Source organism: Phasianus colchicus, chromosome 6 (assembly GCF_987193195.1).
Source record: "Phasianus colchicus chromosome 6, bPhaCol1.hap1.1, whole genome shotgun sequence".
Taxonomy (NCBI): domain Eukaryota; kingdom Metazoa; phylum Chordata; class Aves; order Galliformes; family Phasianidae; genus Phasianus; species Phasianus colchicus.
In genome coordinates this window covers 3086767-3109239 of record NC_143441.1, presented here as the reverse complement: position 1 = coordinate 3109239, position 22473 = coordinate 3086767, and the positions used below count along the sequence as shown (strand labels likewise).

The 22473-nt window shown below is 40.0% G+C and overlaps 1 protein-coding gene across 3 annotated transcripts in view; it reads right to left on the bottom strand.

Annotated features, from left to right (window-relative positions):
- Positions 1-22473, bottom strand: part of GLI3 (GLI family zinc finger 3) — a 205279-nt gene that overhangs the window by 173072 nt on the left and 9734 nt on the right. For all 3 annotated transcript variants that reach the window (XM_090142200.1, XM_031599386.2, XM_031599387.2), the window contains exon 2: positions 18811-18973. In XM_090142200.1, the coding sequence (XP_089998326.1) occupies positions 18811-18934 (124 nt within the window). In that variant the 5' untranslated portion in view covers positions 18935-18973. The remainder of the gene's footprint in view (positions 1-18810; positions 18974-22473) is intronic.

Here is a 22473-nt window from a genome sequence, read left to right as displayed (position 1 = left end):
GGGCAGCCTGACCTAGTGGGAAGTGTCCTTGCTCACAGGAAGAAATTGGGATAGGATGGGCTTTAAAGTCCCTTCCAACCCTTAATTGTTCTATGCTTCTATGATTTAATCCCTAGCCTTTATATGAGGAACTGGTAAGGGATACCGAACAAAGACACTAAGCCACAGGAGAGTAGAAACACTTAAATTATGCAAAAACAAATTGCAACCCTAGTAAGTAATTTAAATGATGAATGGTATCTAATTACTTATATTCACCAGTCACTAACACAAAACATGAGGTAGCATCTCTCATGTGAGTTAACTGCTCCTATTCTTCTATAAGTTTTGCCAAGACTCATCAGAAAGACACAGACCTCAACACACTGGAGGATAAGGCCCTGAACTCCACAGAAGTCTCCACCTTCCAAGGAGTTCACCTCACGTTACAGGCAGAGGGACAAGATGTGGGCAGCCTCACGCTATAGCCTCTTTCCCAGACAGCGTTCCACTATTTCCTGCCGCAGGAACCATCAACCTTGTGAGGTGATGACCACCTTATGTGGGAAGCAAGCAAGAGAGCAGTGATGTAGAAATGCATGGCAGGTTGCGCCCAGCACTAATGCACTACTGCAGCAAAGATCTGCACCCACAGATTGCCCTTAACAGAGCTCACAGAATCACCAAGGTTGGAAAAGACCTCCAAGGTCATCCAGTCCAACCATCCACTATCACCAACAGCTGTACTGAGGGACATAGTTTAGTGGGAACATCTAAATGTTTCTTGACCACCTCCAGGGACAGGGAGCCCACCAGTTCCCTGAGCAGCCTGATCCAGCACTAAAACACTCTTTTGGAGAATAGATTTTTCTAACGTAAAATCTGAATCTCCCCTGCTGCAACCCTCTGGTCCGATTGCTAGTTACACGGGAGAAGAGGCTGATTCCCACCTCACCACAATCTCTCTTGAAGTAGTTGTAGAGAGCAATAAGGAGATTTTATCTGCATAAACGCTGCACAGTTGTTTCCCGAAGAAGGAAACGGTGATTTGATAAAAAAAAAGAGCATTTCTGAGTGTTCTTCAGCATTCAGCTAAACTATGTTGCAACTCTTTGTCTTGTACATCCTAGCCACAAGCAGATTTTTGTTATACGTCAAGCTAAGCCCTCTGCCTTTCAGCCATGAAGGAGCCCTACCTAGTCTAAGTGCAGCCTACACTTAAAGGTAACTAAGATAAATCTGAAACTGAATTCTCTCTCCTGTTGTCCTCCTTCAACAAAATTAAACTTCTAACCAAGAATTCAGTCATGATGTTGGAGATGTTAAAAGAGAAGCACTTAACAAGTTGTTTATGAAACATTAGAGAGGCTCTGCTAAAAATGTTGTAAATACACGATCCAGAAAGTTACACAAAGCTACTGAGAAAACTCTTTTTTTTGTTTCAGCTACTTACCACAATCTCCTTACCACAACACTTCTAAAACTCCAGGAGCCTGCCCTGTAGGATGCTTGGTGACACAGCAAATAACTCTTTCACTGAAGCAGTAGTAGCAGCTCTCAGACACAACTCTGACATTTACTCCCTGAGAAGTAAATATTGACTTAGCAGTAACTCCCAGGGTATATGCAAAAACTATACAAACTGATATTTCTGCCAGTGCAGACTCATGTGTCCTGAATGTCACCTGCCGCTTTATTCTAATTCACTCAACATTGCAAATCACAAGAAGAAATCTTTTTACATCTGCCATGAAGTAAAAAAAAAATTCTTCTCAAAGTTTCATCTAACTATCAATCTATCCTTAAATGGATGTTTTACCTGAAACATTCCAGTTCTGCCAACGTGCATACATATAAATGATTCCGGGGATACCAGGAGCATCCAACAAGAACATCACACTATGTGGATTTGAGATTTTTAGGTCAGGTCATTATCTTCATGCAAGCACTGTTTCAAGCTAATTTTACAGTAAAAGGCTGGATTAGTGACAGCTCTGAATGCACAACACAATAAAACATTCTCCACCCAGCTTAGTAGGTCCAGGCAAAGAACAAAAGGGACTTCTCAGGGAAAAAGAATGGACCCTAGCAGTTAGGGAAACAGCGAGGAATTAAGAACCACGGCAATTGCTGTATAGTCCTACCAGCTGATCTGTGTAACCTTCATTCAGTGATAACCACCATTATCCAGCCTAATTCCCAGCCTCCTCATCGCCCTACCCACAGCAGATCTGATCCACTGTAGCCTCACTTATTCTGCCAGGATAGCATTTCTTCACGAAGCAATCTTCATCTGAAATGTCTCTGTGGATCACAGATAATCAAACAGATTATTTTTTTACACTGAAACACAGCACAAGATGTATTGCCCTTGTCCCTCCAAATCTCACAGGAGTTCTCAGAGCATTCCAGCCCTCAACAAGCACTATGAAGAACAAAAAATTCAGCTTCAGTATCTAGTTGTGAGAGTTTACTGCCAAGCTGACAGCAATTATTAACATAGAATTAGGTCATCAAATAATAAAGTTAGATTGCTGTCTAATGGTACAGACTTAAGAGAACATGACTTCACCATTCTCCATGAAGTAACGCAAGGAGAAGGATTTAGTGCTAAGCTGGAGGTTCAGGTACAACTAACATGTGCTCTTCCGTAGATTCCAATGAGGAATTTGTATGTGCATTCCTGAGAGAAACAGCCAGTCTCCACAAAGACCTGTCTCCTAGAGCCAGTACCATAACAAGGACATGAGGGAATCTGACTAGAGATTCATTCACAGACATTCTCATCTTTCCTAGTGGTGAATTACTGGTAGCAGAAGTGTGAAACTCTCAGATTTTTTGGTCTGACGTGAACAGCCATTCAACAGAGGTAAGGTCCAGACCTCAGATCGCATCTTAAATGTAGAACAACTAAGAGATGTACATACATCTGCAGAGATAAAACACAAGCACACAAACAATCGCTGGTGCCTCATTTCTTGAAACTCAATAAAAAAGCAGCCTAATACGGAAAGTTTTTGCACATCCTTAATTATACTGGCTCCACAATAAGTTGCTTTAATTATCATCTGGGCAATTCTAAAAACATACAATTGTGAAACAATTTATAACTCAACCATAACTACTTATTGTGAGTAATGTACATTACGTGTGATTTTCAGATGATAACAAAGCTGAGAGGGGTAGCATACAGATTTGGTCCCTACTAAGTGTCTTCCATTTCCCCAGAAAAGACAGCCATCATAAACACCTTCACTGCTCATCTACTTCTGGCATCCCAGACCAAAGGAGAACATCGGGATACTCATCCTGATATGACTTGTTACAGAATAGTACTCTCCAGAGCATACAGGCAAGCTTACATAAGCAGCAGTAAAACTGGGCAACTGTCCAATGTATTTATCCAACTCTCTGTAGTCTCCCATTTTCAAGGTGTTTTAAATGCTGAGTGCTGAATAAAGTCATTTGATACACAGCCTATGCATTTTAAGGAAGAATGGGAAAGAACAGACATCTATTCACATCTGCCAGTTTTCAATTCCTGAGCATAACGACTACAGAGCCTGAAATGTAAAACATCCTTCTCCTTTCCACTATCTCCACGGTCCCCTTTTCATTGTAAGCCCTTAGCAGATATCTGCAGTGCTGAAATAAAAACAAGTGTTCATGAATAGAAGCCTTCTAAGAATATTTAAAAAAAAAAAAAAAAAAAATTGTAAAGGAACACTTTAGAAGGGTAAAAACTTAAAAAAAAAAAAAAAAAAAAAAAAAAGAAAGGAAATTCCAAGTGCAAGCTCTTATTTCATTTTCACCTCCTTCCAGCTCTTCCTTTCAATTCCATTCTTGCAAATACACTGGTATTATTGGGACTGTGCAGGAGCAGTGACACACTTTGCCACTCTTATAACAGGGAGTTTGGACCAGTTGTTGCTGTCGAGGAGAAAGGAACAGATGAAGGAGCAACATTACCATGCTGCCTGAAGCACCTATGTGCTTTTATTTCTATGCTTCATTTTTTGAGGCTGGAAACTGCCTCCACCTGACCTGCTGAGCTAGGGAAAGAAAGCTGAACAGCCCAAGGGAACAGAAACCCAGGAAACAGATTCTCAGTGAGATCACTTCATACCTTCTTATGGCTTGTGTTTATATCAATTACTGCTCACCAAGCTTCAAAGACTCTTTACATTTTAAAGAAGAATCAACTGTTGCTAACATCTAAATATTCTCCATTTCAATTATAGCTTGGCAGCCAGAGATACACACATTTTTACCCTGTGCAACTCTGCCAGCAAAACCAAAGAAGAGCTGTTTCCCTGTTCTCTATATTGCTAAGACAAAGTTTACACCCAGTAACAGAAAGGATACAAATTTTTCCCACCCCATTCCGAAAATCTGTCATTAGTCAGGTATGCTGCATGTTAAAATTAGATTATTCCTGGGTCTCCTACAACAAGACTACCTTGGATTTGGTTTCCACAGCAGTCCAGACTCCTCAAAAATCCAGAAGCACTTTATAATGCAGTACTGCATATGGCCAGACCACGCGCAAGGGCTGCCAATCACATCTGTGCCAAGCACACACTCAAGGCAAACCCATCTCACTCACAATATGCTTGGCCAAAGGTAAACACAAAAGAAGCAACCTAAATCATGGTCAGATACTGAAATAAAAACTTACTGTTGCATTCTCTTCACGTCTACCATTAGCCCCTACAGGTAACATTTTACACTCTACTTAAGGAGTCTGAAATAGTCCTTCTTTGGTATTCACCTACTATGAAAATCCATGTTAGGTTGCTCTGTATCAACCTTTCTGCACTCACAAACAAGCTCTTGCACCTCTGCAGATAAAGTACTGGTCCCATGAAAAATTGACTTCTGTCTAGCAAAGCTAAAATACTCAGTTTTGAAAGGTTCTCCATCTAACCACAAAACTAAAAAATCTATTCAGAATCTGCTTAAATGCAAGCAGCACAGAGAAGCATGGATCTCTTTCTTTCTTGCCTTCCTTTCCATCTTTTCTTTCTTTTTCTTTCTTTCCTGCTTTTCTTCTTCCCTTTCTCTCTATCTCTTGTGAAACACCTGGTGGAGTTTTTGATATTTTTGTCAAAGATACTGTTTGCTTATAGACATAATATGGATTTTTTTTCAAGACTGGGCTTCCTTTTATCATCTGTTTTGAACCTTGAAGATAAATGTAGCAATAAACCACAGTGCCTTAAAATACTCGCATTATTTGAGATGTTTTGGTATCCTTCATATTTAGGTTATTTCTTAGATGAAGAAAAAAGAAGTTTTTGTGGTTCCAGTGAAAGCATATGACGCATTTAAAGTGAATTTCCATTAGATGGCTGGAGTAAAACATCTTTGGAAATTTAAACAGCAAAACCAACCCACCTTCTTGTATCCTCTGAACAGTCAAAGACGTGGTCAAAGCTGAGAACAGACCTTTTAAATTGTTCCCATTCTTGTATCTGCAACATTAACCCCTATCATGTCAGCAAACAAAACAGCACCTTAGAGCAGACCTCAAGGACAGAGACTATCTGAAGAAGATGCTGACCCACATCAAATTGAAAATACAAAAGAAAACCTACCGTAAATATTTTCCTTTAACAAATACTTGGAAAACATGGCACTGACTTTGCTTTGGACAAATGTTGAGAGTGAAGTTGAGAGAAATCCCTCGAGGGATTCCAGTTCCACAGAAGAATCACATATGCAGATTTTTTGGCAGAGGCACTGTGATTCTGTACCTGTCAATGCGTTTGAAAGATGTCCATATCCATTCTAAGTCTTCAGCCAAAAGTCTCAGAAGATAAGAAATAATTCATCACAAGCACATTCAGAAAAGATTTAAGATAATCTTAAGCTTAGGGTGGTATTTCTGTAAGCAAAATGATGCTGTTTTCAGTTTTACTTTCCAGTGAGAGGTGTGAGCTGTTATGAAGCTACTGAAAGTGCCTCAGAAAAACAGATGAGTTTTACAGCATTTTTTGAATGAGCATTTAAATACCAGTTTAAAAGAAAAAGGAAAAAAAGGAAAAAAGGAAAAAAGGAAAAAAGGAAAAAAGGAAAAAAGGGAAAAAGGAAAAGGAAAAGGAAAAGGAAAAGGAAAAGGAAAAGGAAAAGGAAAAGGAAAAGGAAAAGGAAAAGAAAAAGAAAAAGAAAAAGAAAAAGAAAAAGAAAAAGAAAAAGAAAAAGAAAAAGAAAAAGAAAAAGAAAAAGAAAAAGAAAAAGAAAAAGAAAAAGAAAAAGAAAAAGAAAAAGAAAAAGAGAAAGAGAAAGAAAAAGAAAAAACCTGCCACTACCTTCTACTATCACTGCTGTTCCCATAGAAATAATGGTGGCTGTGCTCCTGACTTCATGATAAAAGCAAAGTTCATATCCTACCAAATCCTAGTTCAAATTATGAACTACTATTAACTATTACAACTGAGTGGTAATTAGCTCATAAAATTAACTTATTTTTTCGGATCCTACAGAATAACCTCAAAATAGGACACCTTTACCAGAACAAATCTTGTCAGGATTGGGTCCTATATCAGAGCCTGGAGGTTATAATCCACTGCTGAAGACTGCCAGGAATCAGAACTCCCACTAAAGGGAACCAAATTAAAAGACAGTGGTTTGAGGAAAGAGACTGAAAGCTACAAATAAGGGCACAGATTTAAAACTTGAACCACTTACAGTTCACGCTGTCTGTTTTGAACCATAACTTCAAAACCGGTTGTCTCCTAACTTTCAGAGTGGCTTTCTTCCTGTTTGAGGATATGTACAACTGCCTTGGACACACACACTGTGCTGATCCGTGTTTTCAGAGAGCCCACCAAACTAAGACTTACCAAAGTTCCACCACTTCCACAGTACGGCTTCTTGTCTGAGAGAGAGAAGACTCGGGCTATAACTCACAGGGTCCAGACTTCATGCTCCTCCCCTCAAAGAGTAATGCAAACTCAAAAAATAAAGTAGGAAGCCAGTTTACATGGAGCATTTTATCTGAATTAAATTTGGAGCGGGCTGTGCATGCCTCATAGGACTCCTAGGTTAACACACTTTGGATGAAACTGTAAATTGAATATTAAGTGCATATTTTATCACATCATATTTTTTCCAGAGAAGGCTGAGGACTGCTTGTTTATTTTTTAATCTGATTCACCATGTTTACATGTAGTAGGAAAGTCGGTGTATCCTCCGTTCCATCTTCTCAGTTCCATTTGAATGACTTTGATTTTGTTTTTCTAGCACTGCTAAGAAAACTATAATGCAAAAATAAATCTATAATCTGTGAAAAGGCACTCTGAAATCCATCAACCAAGTTGTATCCATAATTGCTTTCCTGGCTTATCAAAAAAAGGCTCATTTGCATTATCTGTTATCTTTAGATACTCATCCTGGTCTATAAACAGAGTTATCAATCCCGTTCAGAGGCCAGTCCACAAATTGAAATTTTCTATAGAGGGAATTAGCTATAAACAAGCCCGAGGCAGTTTTCTTTGACAGCCAATGGTAAACCATAGGAAGTAACTTTAATAGTGATTTACAGTTCTTCTCTGGTTTCCATCCAACTTTTCCTTCTTGTGCTTCTGTTCCATCCAAAAAGGAATTTTTCAGATGTTCTAATTTCCCATTCAAGATGCAATCAATCCCAACCCTAGGTGTGTCTAATCCAATTTTTACGGTATGTTCATGGGCCAGCACCAGAAAAAAAGAACTCTCTTTTTATTTTCTTTCAATTGCCTCTGCTGCAGTCACAAGACTTGTCATCTCCTGGTGTGAAATGCACAACAGTAGAAGAGAAAGCAGAGGAGATTTGAGAGAGGGAGGAATGAACCAACCTCTCAAAAAAAAGAGTGGAAAAGAGAAACATGAAAATAACAGTAATATTTTTCAAGTATCCTACGTATTGAAAGCTTCCATTTGCCAGAAAAATTAATTATCTCAAGATTTTTAAAGCCAGTGCAGATTTTTTAAGTTCCTAATTTAAATCACAATGCGCTCTTAGAAACAGGATATTCTGGAACAGACCTCAGCTTCACACTGCCCGTTTTCCTCATCTGTGCCACAGGGAAGCCAGATCCCAGCCCTCCCCACTCCGTCCTGTATCACTCTCAATCGTCACCCTTTCTTACAGAGAAAAACCATTTCACAACCACTGCCTGTCAAAGGACCCATCTTCCTTTAGGAACTAAAGATTTTTTTCTTTCTGACAGTTAACATGTATTCTGGATAGCTCTGCCCTTCCAAAAGACGTGTATTTAAACTATTCATTTTTCAATCTCAGTTAGAGAATATTTATCAGTTAGTTACTATCTATTTCTCAATTAGAAAATACCTAATTGATGCACACTGTGGATCTTATTTTGCATCACTGGCACAGCAAAAACGTAAAAAGCAGGGAATGGCTCCATTTGGTGTAAACAAAGGTAAAACGGCCAATAACCCACTGAAGACATGCTTAAATCTGTGAGAGAAGTCACAGAGGAGAATTACATCCAAGAGTTCGGCAATGAATAAATACTCTCTAGTTTCAATAGAGACCAATAAGAATTGTTTCCTTTCGCAATGAAGAAAAATACATTTATAACTCAGACAGACCGTGAAGGCTGTCAGCCCTGCTATTCCTTTTCTTTACATATGCACACACGTATATATATAAGCACGTGGATTTTTTTCCCCCCTGACTGAAAGGTACCCTAATGAGCAAGCACTAATGGATCTGAAGTGATAAGGAAAAGGCGGACGTGCAAAATGCTCCAGAACTTCTGTTTCTAATCAATCACCAGAGATCAGTGACATCATTAAAGCCTTTGATCAGAGCTACTCTTTCAAGCTTAAAAAGGGGGCAGGATTGACCCACACCAGCAGAGCGGCTGAAGAAACACCTAGGATACAATTCACAGTGAAATCTGAGAAGTCACCAGCACCCCTCTTCAGAAAAACTACCCCTTCCCACCTTCCTTGAGGAATAGCATTCCAGAGCAGCCGAGTACAAACAACAGATTTACCCCTTCCTCTAATAACTAGAAAACAAGCAGGGAAACAACGCAACAAAATTCTTTTCGATTTTATTCGCCAAGGCTGCACGCCTTTCCCCTGCATTTAAAAATCTTCCAAAGCCCATCAGTACAAAATAAAATGAAAGAAACTTATTTTTCCACGATGCCTGAGCGGCCATGACACCTACAGCCTGACATCCGCGTTGAAAGAAGAAATAATTTTCCGGGGAAGCACCCTCACAGCAAGCGTCCGTCCGCAGCCTGAGCAGCCTTTGTCCGTGCCAGGGATTCAGGACTCACTAATCCCACTTCAGCCAAAATTGAGCTCCATTGTTTCCCAGTTCATCTGAGTTTCCATGGCACTTACTAGGACTTAAGTGTTATTTACTCAGTGTGGTTTGTTAAAAACAAAAACCAATAACTGAGTCTTAACACAAGTGCCAGCCTTTCTTGCCTCCTTTGTACTTTAAATAAGCTGGAGATGCAGGCAGCGTTTTATGGTCACAGAGACTTCTTCCATCTAAAAATCCTGCACAAAAGAGAAGTTGTAAACAGACCTTAAAATCATGCCTTCATTGTTTTGGTTTGGCTTTCCCCCCTTCTATAGTTTCAAAAAATCTAACTGATCTTCCTGAGCACCAGCAAAATGTAGTTTATTATCTCCTTCATCAGGTGATCAATGATTTCATTAATAAGACAGATAACAAAACTGTCATATCATCGACACAGTTATGAAAGATGATCCCGGCTTCTTGCTCCATCTTCCAAGGCCTGGGATTCTCTGTGGCAGCTCTGAGTCCATTCAATATTTTCCACGGACAGAGAAAAGTGAAAATCCATTTTGAAACCAATTTCAATTAGGATCCAGAAGCTGTTATCACAGGTGTCGCAGAATGGGCCCGTAAGTGGAAATGTCGCCTATCCATTCTGAAATGAAACCTTATCAGGGTCTACAAAGATGGCTGAGGACAGCCTATCTGTAAATTACTTTTCGTCCTGTGTTAACTCAACCCTAGTTCTGTCATATGGAATTCTTCCCAGCCCCTCGTAATAATCTAATGACTAACTAGAGGCTGCACCAAAACGGCTTTTATTCGGCTCGGGCTTCCCCTGCAGAACGGGGCGAAAATGCAAATAACCAGCGGCTGCCCGCCACAATCTCAGTTAAAGCTCTCCTAGTTTATTACGGGGAAGCAACAGCCTTGCATTCTGCAGTCTGTCTCCACCCATTGCATTCCTGGTGATTTTTCAATTGCAAACTCCAAGGCCCAGTTATTTCATTAATTCAGCACCCAAGTAGTGAGGCTTTTCTCTCACATCTTTCAGGCTCCTTTTAGCAAATTATCCCATGACGGAGGATTTATTCAGTCAAAGACCTCGGACTTTGAGAGGCAACAAAAGAATCAAGAGACTTTCTGGTCCACCTGCCTGGCGAATGATGAGGCAGGGTAAAGCCTCCCCTAGAGAAACCAATCAAACCATTGTGTGGCACAGTCAGACCTTTTCAACTGTCAAGCCAGGAGAGCAGGAAAAGAGATGAAAGAACTCAGGATGAAGCTACCATTTACAGAACCATGTGGGAATGGTCTCCGAAGATTTAATAATTGGGATGGAACTCAACTTTCTGAAAACTAAAAGAAAGAAGTAGGAAAAAAAAAAAAAGAAGAAGGAAAAGAAAAGAGAGAAGAAAAAGGAGAGAAAGAAGGAACAAAAAGAGACTGAGAGGAGGGAAAAACACAACCGGTCAGGATCAGAAGCAACTTTTTTGCAGATTTTTTACAAAATCCTCTGTTGCTACGTCTGAGACTGTGCTGGAAAAGAACAGAAAGCAAGCACACAACAGGGTGAGAGAGGGAGAGCATGGTTTATAACACCGGCTTACATTCTAGTGATTTATCTTCTTGTATCAGGAAAAACTCCATCAATGCAAATCCGTTCTGTTCCACAAAACAGAAAACAGGAAAGAAAAACAATCACCTTGGTTTGGTATATCCAAACATCTCTAACATCTTTTCCAGCTTTGCATGTGTGGGACTTAAGTTTTTGCATTTCCACATGGCTGGAAGCAGAACAGTTTTTACATGCACGGAAAGTCGCACCAAGTGAATGGAAAGCAGCATATTTTAAGTGGTTACCATGTGCAAAGAATGCACGTAGACAGCTCCTGCGTAGCAAGGCTCCAGCTGATGGCAGGCAGAAGATTAGGAACTGCTTTTTGAAAATCTGTCCCCTAAAGCTTCGCAAGTCAAATTTTAAAATCATCTGAACAAAACCCAGTATTTCCTGCGTTCTTCTCTTCTTCAAAGTGCCTCCGCGCACTTGAAATATGCATACATCAGTAGGTCCAGATCACATTTACACAACATTTTTCTGTGTTGCCAGCCTTAAGAGCAAAAACAGAACCTGCAAATTAAATTGTGACCACTGGCAGTATACATCAGAGGCAAAGACATTTAATGGGAAATAAGATAATAACAAAGCAATAAAATCTGTCTCAGACCCCTCAGTTGGGATGGCATCTCCCTCTCCCACTTCCCACCACCCAAAATAATGAGATATGACTTGGAAACAACAGAGTATGTAGTTTTAATACAGATAGTCACATACCATACCCTAAGCACACTTCTCCCAGTTACTGGCACACACATGCAGTAACTATTCCTACGTATGCAGAAGCTGAGGTTTTATATCTTTAAAAAAAAAAAAAAAAGGAAAAAGAAAATGAACAAAGTAAATAGAAACATACAGAGCAGGAACATAATAAAATGCAACACTGATGCCAGACTATTTCCTTTTAACTGGAGACAGATATGAAACAGAAAGCATCTAGAAGCAAAAAGATGAATGCCATTTTAAAACCTGTTAAGTAATTTAATTACTTCAACTGCCTTAATTTACACAGATCAAACTGTACAGCCAAATACAGTGTCTGCCAGAGGAGTTGCCTGGCTTTAAGTCAATTTGAAAGATATTTTTAAAAATTCTCTTTATTTACTTTATGAAAAACATCTACTCCGCATTGCTCCTTCACTCACAAATTCCCAAGTTTAATGTCTTCTAAGAGCCCCCAGAAAAGAGTCCTTCTCTGGAAGGCTAACACTACCACTGCAGCTTCTGCTTCCAGCAGCCTTTTTCCTACTGAAAAAAAAAACCAACTCTGGGTTGCTCACACCAGTGTTGGGGAGTGTAATGCCTGAATTTTTTGAGGTCTGGTGGGCAATACTGGGCTCCTGAAGCACAAGCTCCAGAGCATGATGCCATACAGTACAGATTCATTTTGAACCTTTTTACTGTTATCTCTCTTTAATCTATTTCAGAACCCAGGTACATCTCTAATATGGTTGGTTAGGTGTATGGGTGGGCTTCATTGGTGGCTTTTTTTTTTCCGCTCTTCAGGAAAAATAGAGAAGAGCCAAACCAAAGTATGTAATTCCCTAAATTTAACCTTCACCTCGTTCAGGTGGCAAGACTGTGCTAACTAATGTTTTTTGCTGGTTCCACCTCGTGTTATCCAGCAGGATGTTAAGTCATTACTTACTGATTACAGTGATTGCAAGGATAAGCCACTCAATCATCTCTTTCTGGAACTTGCAAAGGGATACAGCAGGACTGACATTTAATATCCCTTATACTATTAACCACTAAAGGGAGGGGAAAGAAGGGGAAAAAATTAGAGGGAAATCTCTGCAGAATTAATGAAGCAATACCAGATTGCCCTTGCAGATCATTTGCTTTAGAGTAGGGTACAGGCAGGGCTGGCTCACTGAGGAATAACAATGGAAAACAGCACCAGGCAGAATAAGTTATTGTAGTTGACGACAAACCCTAATTTGATGACTGAAATTTTATTAGTAAGCATAAAGGACCACGGGTACATTACTCTGAATGAGAACGTAATTAATCAGTTGCTCACATCAGATTACCATATACCAAGACAGGCAGTCCACACTTAATTACAACCTCCACAACTTCAGCTTCCAATACTTACAAAGCCTCAGGAGAGCTTACTTTCCCCAAGACAGGGGATAGGGTTTTTTGTTGCCATTATTCCCTTTGGACCTGGCCACAGTTATTGGAACAGAACAGAAGGATACACAAAATCTTTTTAGTTTAGCTCTTTGTCCTGATTTCCAAGTACTACTGTATGAGCACTTCACTCTTACTTTTCATGCTACTCCACATCACCATCACAGATGAGATTTGTCTGGAATATTTGCCTTGCTGCCTATACACTGAAGCTTGTCACTTCCCTTCCAAGATCTGATATGAATGTACTAAAGGCTGTTGTTTCCTCCCTCACCTGAAAATGAGACATGAGTAGGGCCCCTCCATACCTTCTGATGCCAGCAGAGGAAGCAGGGTCTCCTGACCACTCTGTAGGATCAGGTCTCATATAATCACTCTGGGGCTCAGTTTGCAGGCCACTAAAGCAGTGCAGGCAATGTTTCTTGATACTCTACAATCTCTTTTGAACCCTGACTTTTCATCGGGACCCTGAGCACAGCAGTCCAACCAGGGGGCCAAGAATGAGCATTATGATTAACACCTACTTAAAGGTGAGCTTGAAAGCAAACAGCAGGATGGGCAACCAACTGAAAGTTTAAACAGGAAATACGATTCCTATGGAGTAGCAGGCTGCCACATACTTTCCTCATTCGATCCTTAAAGAACTATTAGGAAAAAAAAACAAACAAAAAAAAAGAGACCTAGATATAGCCAACTCTTCTTCTGAAAGAATCAAAGTGGATGAATGAACTTCCTCTCGTTTATTCATCTATCAAGATTCGTCTTAAGTTACATCATCATTAAGATAATAATTTCTGCTTTCTATTGCTTTAAAGCATGTTCCCAATAACTATCTGATTCTGATAAAGGTAGTGAAGTCCACAACCTACATACGTTTATAATTAGCTTTTTTTCTAAGGCAGAGTAACAGGTTAATAAGAAATATCAGATTACACTGGAACGAGCTCATGGGTCAAAAACTAGACAAAACACATCAAACTGAAAATAAGTGCTTGCCTGTCAGACACTGAACCAGCCTCTACACAATAACTGCATTGTTTCAATGCAACATTAGAAAAATCAGTACAGAGCCAAAAAGTGCAAAGGAAGAAAACATCTTAGTCACTGACAAAACTCACAGGCTAAACAGTAAGTAAATCAAGGCTGAACACAGTATTATAATCTCCTAATGTTCTCCAAGCAGTGCTACATGGTGCAGGTTTGCACTGCAAAGGCATTATTTTATCCTACACAGTACTTTTCAGAAAATAAAATGAATAATTAGCTATATCTATACTGCCAATTCAGTAAAAAATAAACAGCATATAGCTAAGGGCTGTGTTGGATTTGCGTGGGGTTTTTTGGTCAACACCAAAAAATGTACATGTGTACAAAGTGGAGTGTAGGATGGAGATGACAGAGCATTAACGCCCCTGCCTAACTTTAAGCAGGCCAAATACCCATAAGAGGGACAGAGGTGCTATTCCTGCACCCAAAATGAGGCATTTGCCCAAGGATTTGCTGAGTGGAGCTGAAGACCTAAGTCAAGTCACTTGCTGCTGATGGCAGCAACAGCTTCCAGGGACAGCTGTGATGGCAGAGAAGCAGGTACAATGCTTGACCAGCCAGCTCACAAGCAGCCAAGTCCAAACACACCCCTACCGATGTGCACTGCCAGATCCAGAGCACTTCAGCAAGGCAACTCACCATGCAGATCCCTGCAGTGCTGAATGTGTTCAACAAAGACTGTTTTTTAATATTAGGGTTACTTAATGTAAAAGAAGGCACCATAATACCCAACACAGGCCCAGGAAGACAGGCTTCACAGACTGCAGCAGTAGCTGAAGGCTCCCCAGGGGGAGCACAGAACTAATTTTAATGAACGTATTCACATATACTTCTCCTCAGAAAGCCATTTCATGCACAACTACATTGAAGCCTTTCTATGCATGCAACAGCTTTCAGGATGATGACCTAAATCAAACACAGACATCACAGGAAACAGAGTCCCTCCAATACCACAAGACTGCCCTTTAATGATGAAACACGGTATGAAATGAGCAGGCCAGACAGTACTGCACTATGGCAGCACGGTGGCCTCATTATTCCAATGTAATACCAATGACATTGCCATGAAATAAAATAAGTATTTATTCGTTATTGTTGCTTCACCAAAGCAAATCAATCTGAACATATCAAATCACAACACACATGAGTAAACATATTTTATATCCTAGCAAAAACTTTTTTTCATGCAGCTTTTTGTGAAAGACCATCTCCATTAGCAGTTTTCTTCAGCATTTTTTCTCTAGCAGTAAAAACAGCAGTCAAGCAAAGAAGCAGTAAAAGGAACAATTTGCAAAGAAATGTTTCTTCGAAAACCATAAGCAGTTTGTTTAAGATACACAAAATGAAAAACACAGGAGAAAAGATCAAAAGCCTGCAAAGACGAATTCAAAACAAAGTAAGAGAGGTTCCAAATTACAAAGTCCCACCAGGCATCAAAGTGCAAAGATTTTTGTTATTACAAGTTACGATCAGTATTTTTTAGCTTTTTTGATCACATGTGTTCTAAAAGAAGTTTTAATTTGCTCCAGCACTAAGACCTTCCCCACATGTTTGGGCCTGGAGCACGTTTTAATGGCTTAGTTATAAATCTCTGAAATTAAGTGCTGATAATGGAAATGCTGGCAGACCCTTATCTAACAAAGCGCAAGTATCTTAGTGATACAGCAAGAGTGTGGTTAGGTGAGTACAGCAGAAATCTTTTTTGTATTAAGTAATCACAGTAACTCAGAAGTGGCTAACGTAAACTATGCTTGATTATTGTTTGAGCCCATGGGGCACCCAGTGCCTTGCTAGGGGCATCCACAGGCCTAGGCCTCGTACCTTTGTTGCAGAGTTGGAGTTAACAATAACTGCCCTTTCTCTCCATCTTCCCCCCGTCTTGCACATAGATTTTACAGCATGCTCTTCAATAACCAGTTTGCACATGGTAAGATTATGAGGCTTCCATGCCCAGTATTCATTTTAAAATAGTTTCTACTAAAAGGTACGTTACACACTTTTGGACACTGTTGAAATAATGGGATTTTCTTTGCAATTAATGGTACATCTTTTCACTATTACAAGCTTTTTATGAAACCCGTAAGCAACAACTTACCTATGATTCAAGTTCTGAGTACTCTGGGAAACAGCAGAGCTGTCTCTCCAACAGCTATCTCTCAAGTACATTAGTTTGCAAACTTTGCTAATTAATGCATCGCCCAAAAGGAGAGCATGAATATTAGACATGTTTATGAGGAGATATCTGTATGACAGGCAGATGTTGCTTGGCAAGCATAGTGGTCTTCTGAGAAAGACAGCAAAGACCATTCAGTCTTTTCGGTACTTTAAGGATATCTTACCTTGTTAAACAGAGCATTCAAATGCAAATCACAACCATTTAATAAATCCATAGCCCTCTGCTTCAAAAAGAGGCACTGAATCAGCAAAAACTGCATGTTTTCTAGGAGTGGTGTCTGGTATCAACTGATGGTATTCCTGTAGTAATACTCATTCCAACATTAAGAATAAAAGATGTAAACGTGATGCAAGCTCAAGCTTTCATGCAAATTGGTCCCTTACAACCAGAATTTATTATTGTGACAATCACATCTGCAAGAAGTGAACTTCAAAATACTGCAACAGTACAACTCATCCTTAAATTCCTAAAGTGTTGGTGGTAGATTTTGTTTTGGTATGTGCTCCAAGGAGCCTTTAGACCAACAGAAAATTTTTCATGTCCAGGAAGGAATAGAACTTTTTATTCTTTTAAAGCCCAGCTCTGCATCTTTATTAAACTGTTTACTTGGTTATGTGTGAAAGTAGATTATAAACCCAAACCTTGCAGATTCTGGTGACTTCTCCAAATGTAAAAAGACTCTTGCAAGACCAGCCCTCACTCACTGAAAACAGAGGTAACTGACATTACCTTAAACAAATGCAAGCTCAAGCCCCAGGACGTGTACCACATGAGCATCTCAGTCCATTAACATGAGAAAATCACAGTGACAAAAAAATGTTATTCATCAGATCTACAATCTTTTCAACTCCTGAGAGTTCGATGACCCTGACACTCAGTAAAATACACCATCAAGATACAGCAGGTAGTGAAGAACTAATGCTCCCATTAAGCTGATAGATAGAATCGACAGAGAAAATGATCTGACCAAAGGATTTCAGTATACCAGTGTCAGAATTAGGTAAAAACATCTTAAAGAGTTTACTCTTAGCTTTCTAATCTAAATGCTTGATGACACTGTTAAACCCAGCCCAGTCAAGAGATGTGTGCCAATACTGAGTTTGACTACAGACCCCTGACATCAAAGAACATGCATATGTGTTTAAGTGTGCATCTGTTTGAGAAATTGGGCCAACGCGGAAAATCCTATTATTAAAAAAAAAAAAACAAAAAAAAAACAACACAATGGGGAGCTCTTCAGCTAATGTGTACCTCTGTAATTCTATTGACAGCAACAGATCTACAATGACTTACACCAGCTGAGGATCTCATTTCATATGCCTTAAAAAACTGATGCAACTTTTTCCATAGCTGTTCAACAGTTTCCATATTCTCGTGGGGATCAACCCAAACTATTAGGTCAGCAGGTGCTGAGTTTGCTTTGAATCTGAAGTCCAGTCACACACAAGGATGCTGGGACTTGTGCCATCTATTTTTTACTGACCCACAGAGATTTCCCTCTAGAATGGCCGTAGGATTCAAGGATTTTGTACTTTACCCCAGTTGGACACAGATGTTTCTCTGAGAGTACAAACCTTTCTTCAAGTTATCAAAGTGAAAAACTAATCTGGACCACAAGACCAGGTATTCAAGTGAGAATGACAGAAGCAGAACGGGTAGACAGAAAACATTTTGCCAGGGATCCACTAGGGCTCTCCAACATACGCAGAAAGCCATTTTCCACTTCTAGCAATTACTGGATTGATTTAGAAAATAAAATAAAACAAAAAAGTCATAGTTATTCTGCAGCTACCCAAAACCTACAGGGCCAAACTCTCCTGACACTTTTTCAAGTAGTGTTTTTCCTAGCCTGCAAAGGGAGTTTTTCACTATATGGATCAATACGCTCAGCCCTCTTAAGCTGAAAAATGAAAGGGCTGGAGTTGGGCTCACACATTCTCTGGAGAAGTAGAAAATGCATAAAATTTTCAAGTGAGGTAATCTCTGTGGAGAATTAAGAGAACTACTCTGCTTTTGCAAATCAACAAGCTGTACGTTCACAATTTTGAAACGAACTCATGGAGGGATACACTCATAGCATAATGTTTTATTGCTGGCCATTAAAGAACTTTGGGAAGGTTGGGAGTGCACTTTGTGAGGAGCGAGTTTATTTGTAAAAGGAGAAGACAAAATTCCTTTGCCATAAATTTAGACAGGACTACTTCTGTCTCTTTTGTAATAACTAATAATCTAACTAGTGAAAAAGATTTCAATGGCAAAATGCAAAGCACTCACAAGCCCTGCCAGGCTAATCAAGACAATTTCTAAAACACCAAAAACAGGAACTTCCTATTATAAATAACTCAGCACATTTACATCTCAAATTAGAACCTTTGGAAGAAAAAGACGTCACCTGATGCCAAAACAGGCCTTACTGTGTCCTATCACTTTTCCACCACCACCACCCCCCTGTGTTTGTTTTCTTTAGCCTTTACTTAGAACAAACACTGATCCAGGTGCAAATGCTCACTCAATTCACAAGGAATGCAGTGAACTTAAAATTACTGTAGGTTTGGCTGCTAGTAAATTCCTGCTGTTACTCACCATTGGAAGTTGTGCTGGAGGCAACAGCTTTCTCACTGACATCTGTTCGATTGGAGCATTTCACGATGGAATTCTCCACTTTTTTCTTCTCTGTCGTGGTAGAGCTATGGGACTGCGCCTCCATGGTGACTTCTCATTACTTCAGCTCTCCTTGAACTAATACCTGAATGAAACAAGAAAGTCATACACTTTAAATACCATTGGAAAGCTTAGCTCAAGACCTGTCACATCTCTCAGCTGAAGAAAAGCCTGCAGCACAGCTGTATTAGCAGCCCAGAGGACATTTCCAGATGCCCATCAAATCAGGTTTGCATGCATGAATTCCTGAGAAATTTAAGGAAAAGCTAACACTAAAAACAAGCACGTTCTTCTTTAAAAAGAATCAGCATCACAAACCACTATACTGCTTGATGGGCTGGCCCTTTGTTTCAAACTTCTAGGGTTTTAAGAGATGTCTGGGGAGGGAATGAGGGGGGCTGAACACTATATTTCTCTCATACGTCCACAGCATTTTGGAACAATGCAAAAGAAATCAAGCAGACATTCATGTTGACTATAGTAGCCAAATATTTAAATTTCAACTTGCACACTATCCGAACACACTGCAGTTATCCAGTCCATCTCTACACTTGTCCTACTTGTGTAAACATCTCTCATTTTGTTTGTTCAGAAATCTAACTCAAACAAAAGTGCATTGGAGCAACACCCTGAAAACCACAGGGAAAGGCAAATATTATTGCTAGTGGCAGTTAATGAGATTGCTTTCTTTTGTATGCAAACTCTGGAAATGGAAGGCTCTGTAGATGCGTCTGTCTGCCTTTCTGGACTCTTCTCAGTGTCACCTCCAGCAATATGTTCATTTTATATCCCTTGGACCACTTCACTTTTTCAAGCACTGGTCAGCAGCTTCACTCGATGCACACCCATTTTCCCAAGCAAGCTGTACATAAATAACTGGTAGCAAACACACACCGTTCCTAGAGCTAATGTCCTCGTGCTCTGGTATTTTGAACGTGATCCTATCCCACAACAAAAATTAATAATAAATAAATGAACAGCACTGCAGTCATTAGCTAAATGAGTCTGAAACGGAAGTAAGTTGCGCTGCTCTAGAGCAAGATTTAAAAGAATTCAAATAACAAAGGCTTCAAAACAAGCCACAAAACTAAACTGTAATGAAGCGTAATTACATTAGCAACCTGTTTCCTCAATTCTGACAGTCAGAAAAAAAAAAAAAAAAAGGCTACAAAGCCAATTCACCACAAACACAGCTGTCTAGTAAACCTTCCCCTTTTCCACCTCCCTAGTAGGAGTTCTTTTTAATAGCACAATAAAACACTCCAAAGCCTCATTGTTATACAGTAGGGATCAAAGAGGAGCCCAATCACTAAATGAATCATTATTTAGCTAGGCAGCACAGCTAGGGAACTGGACTAGATAGCAGAGCCCCACTGACCTACTGGTCTAGTCTTCAGCAAAGCCTTTTTCCTCCTTTGAGTTTCTCTCTGGCTAAAAACAGGAGTAAGAAAGCCTTGCCTGCCATGACAGAACACATTCAAGAGTACTTCTACCTGTTAAAATGCTATATTCTAGCAACCCAAGAAATGATAGAAGGTGACCTCCTTATGATGCAGGGGAGATCTAGCAACAGTCCTCACTTATCTCCTCAATATTTGAGCACTGCTGGGTATATCTCATACAAGCTTTATAAGTAGGACCTTTCCAAACTTCACATATGCTTCCCCTCCTTCATCTTGTGCAAGATAATGCACAGCCTAGGTCAATCCTCATCCACATGAGGCTGTTCAGACCCTTGCAATGGCAGAGACCAGGGGAAGATGGTACTATTGCGAAGCTCTCCCTCTCACCCTGCCCAGAAAATGACCATTTTCTCTCTACAGTCTTGGTCACACAAGCATCAAAATCTGCCAGCAGCTATTCTCCAGCCACAGCACAAGCTGGTCTTTCAATATGCTATCACTTCCTTCAGCTGAGTTATCAGGTGTTCTCTAAGAACAGTTTTCTAGGCTCCCTCTGAAGGAGTTTTAAAAGTTCTACATTTTCAGTTGTGGTTATTTTTCTTCTGTTTTGCCTTTTAAATGGCCAAGGCATCTGTTGAGCCAGCGTTTCCATTTACATCAAAGAGTTCGGCTGTGTGAGAGCTTGGAGGAGAAAGCTGCAGAATGTGGCCCTCATTTTCTTCAGCCCCGAGTTCACAGGCCTCTGTCTTTTGGCTCAGAGTCACAAAAGGAAATCTTGTACTCGCTACCTAACTAGAAAGGAAGACACCACATAATTCACTCCGTTTCACCAGGCCAGCAGTGGCATGAAGCACGACTGAAGTTCATGAAAAGGCTGGCAGGTGTCTACAGCATTCCACATCTCCTACCACTCTCTATCACTTTCATTTTTATGCTGCCTGCTGTGGACAATGGTACAGAACACAGCTCTAAAACAGCAGATGAAGTGGATTTTTGGTCAGAAAATTGCAGAATTGGCAATGTGCTAATGTAAACATCTGCTCTTGGTACCTGTTCTGGTTCATGTCTGCTTAGTTTACATACAGGAGACTGTTCTTATTAATGTCAGCACTGAAGAGAGAACACTGCACAAGTAAACTTTCTTCTTTCATCCTACTCTGCATCCCTGGCTGACTGCTGCACACATCTCCCCTGTGCCTTCCTTCCTCTGCTCTCATGTCCCAAGGTGTCTGCAAGAATTCCAGCAGCTCCAGCTACATTCCAGTGCTGCACCAACTCTATGGCGACAGGCATGGATGGAGAAGTAAAGAAAGGCAGGAAAGACTGCAGGACCAATCATCTGAGATGGGTGCCTTGGTGTGTTTCACCAAGCACATCTGATACGGACACAGACAACTGGAAATGAATATGGTGCCCCAAAAAAACTAGTTTTCACTAACACAAAAAACTCACGCCTGTGTTGAAAACACAAACAAGGTGCACAATTCTTTTAGAATCACTGTAATTCTGTTTTTTATTTTCTTACAGAAATTGTACAGAAATATGAGAATTACAATCTTCCAAAAAAAAAAAAAAAAAGAAAAACAAACAAAAAACAGCCAGAAAGTCTGGGACAATGTGAAAATTTATTTCCACTGGCTGCTAATCCCTATCAAAAAGCATTCTGAAAATCAGCCAGCCTGACCTCATCTGCACATTAAAATACGATGTGGTTTATTTTACAGCATACAGGGCTCCTGCCAGCACGTGGGTCAGTGATTTCCCAGTTCTTGCCCCTAGGCTTGAGACAATATACTTCTATTCAGCAGGGATGAGTTCCTCTTTCTAAAAAGCAGTGCTAGTTTCAGTCAGCTCTCCAGCATCTTCACGTGCATATGAATAGCAATACAACACTATAAAGGTGCATGGGCGAAAGTCTGAACTTTCATAAGTAAATAGAGAGATAAACATTCCTTCCTGCAAGCAAACATCCGTGGCTTTTTCCCATTCAACCATGCCTGAACCTTTTGTAATATCCCTAAAGCCTGACCTCCCTGCACAATTAAATTCCAGACCCCCATTTTAAACCTAATCCTTCCCAAAACAGCAACCTGCCTGCAGGTGTGTCTCTTCTTTTTTGAACTACGTGTGTGCAAACTTTCACAAATGCATGTTCAGTTGGGGAAAAAAAAAATACAAACAA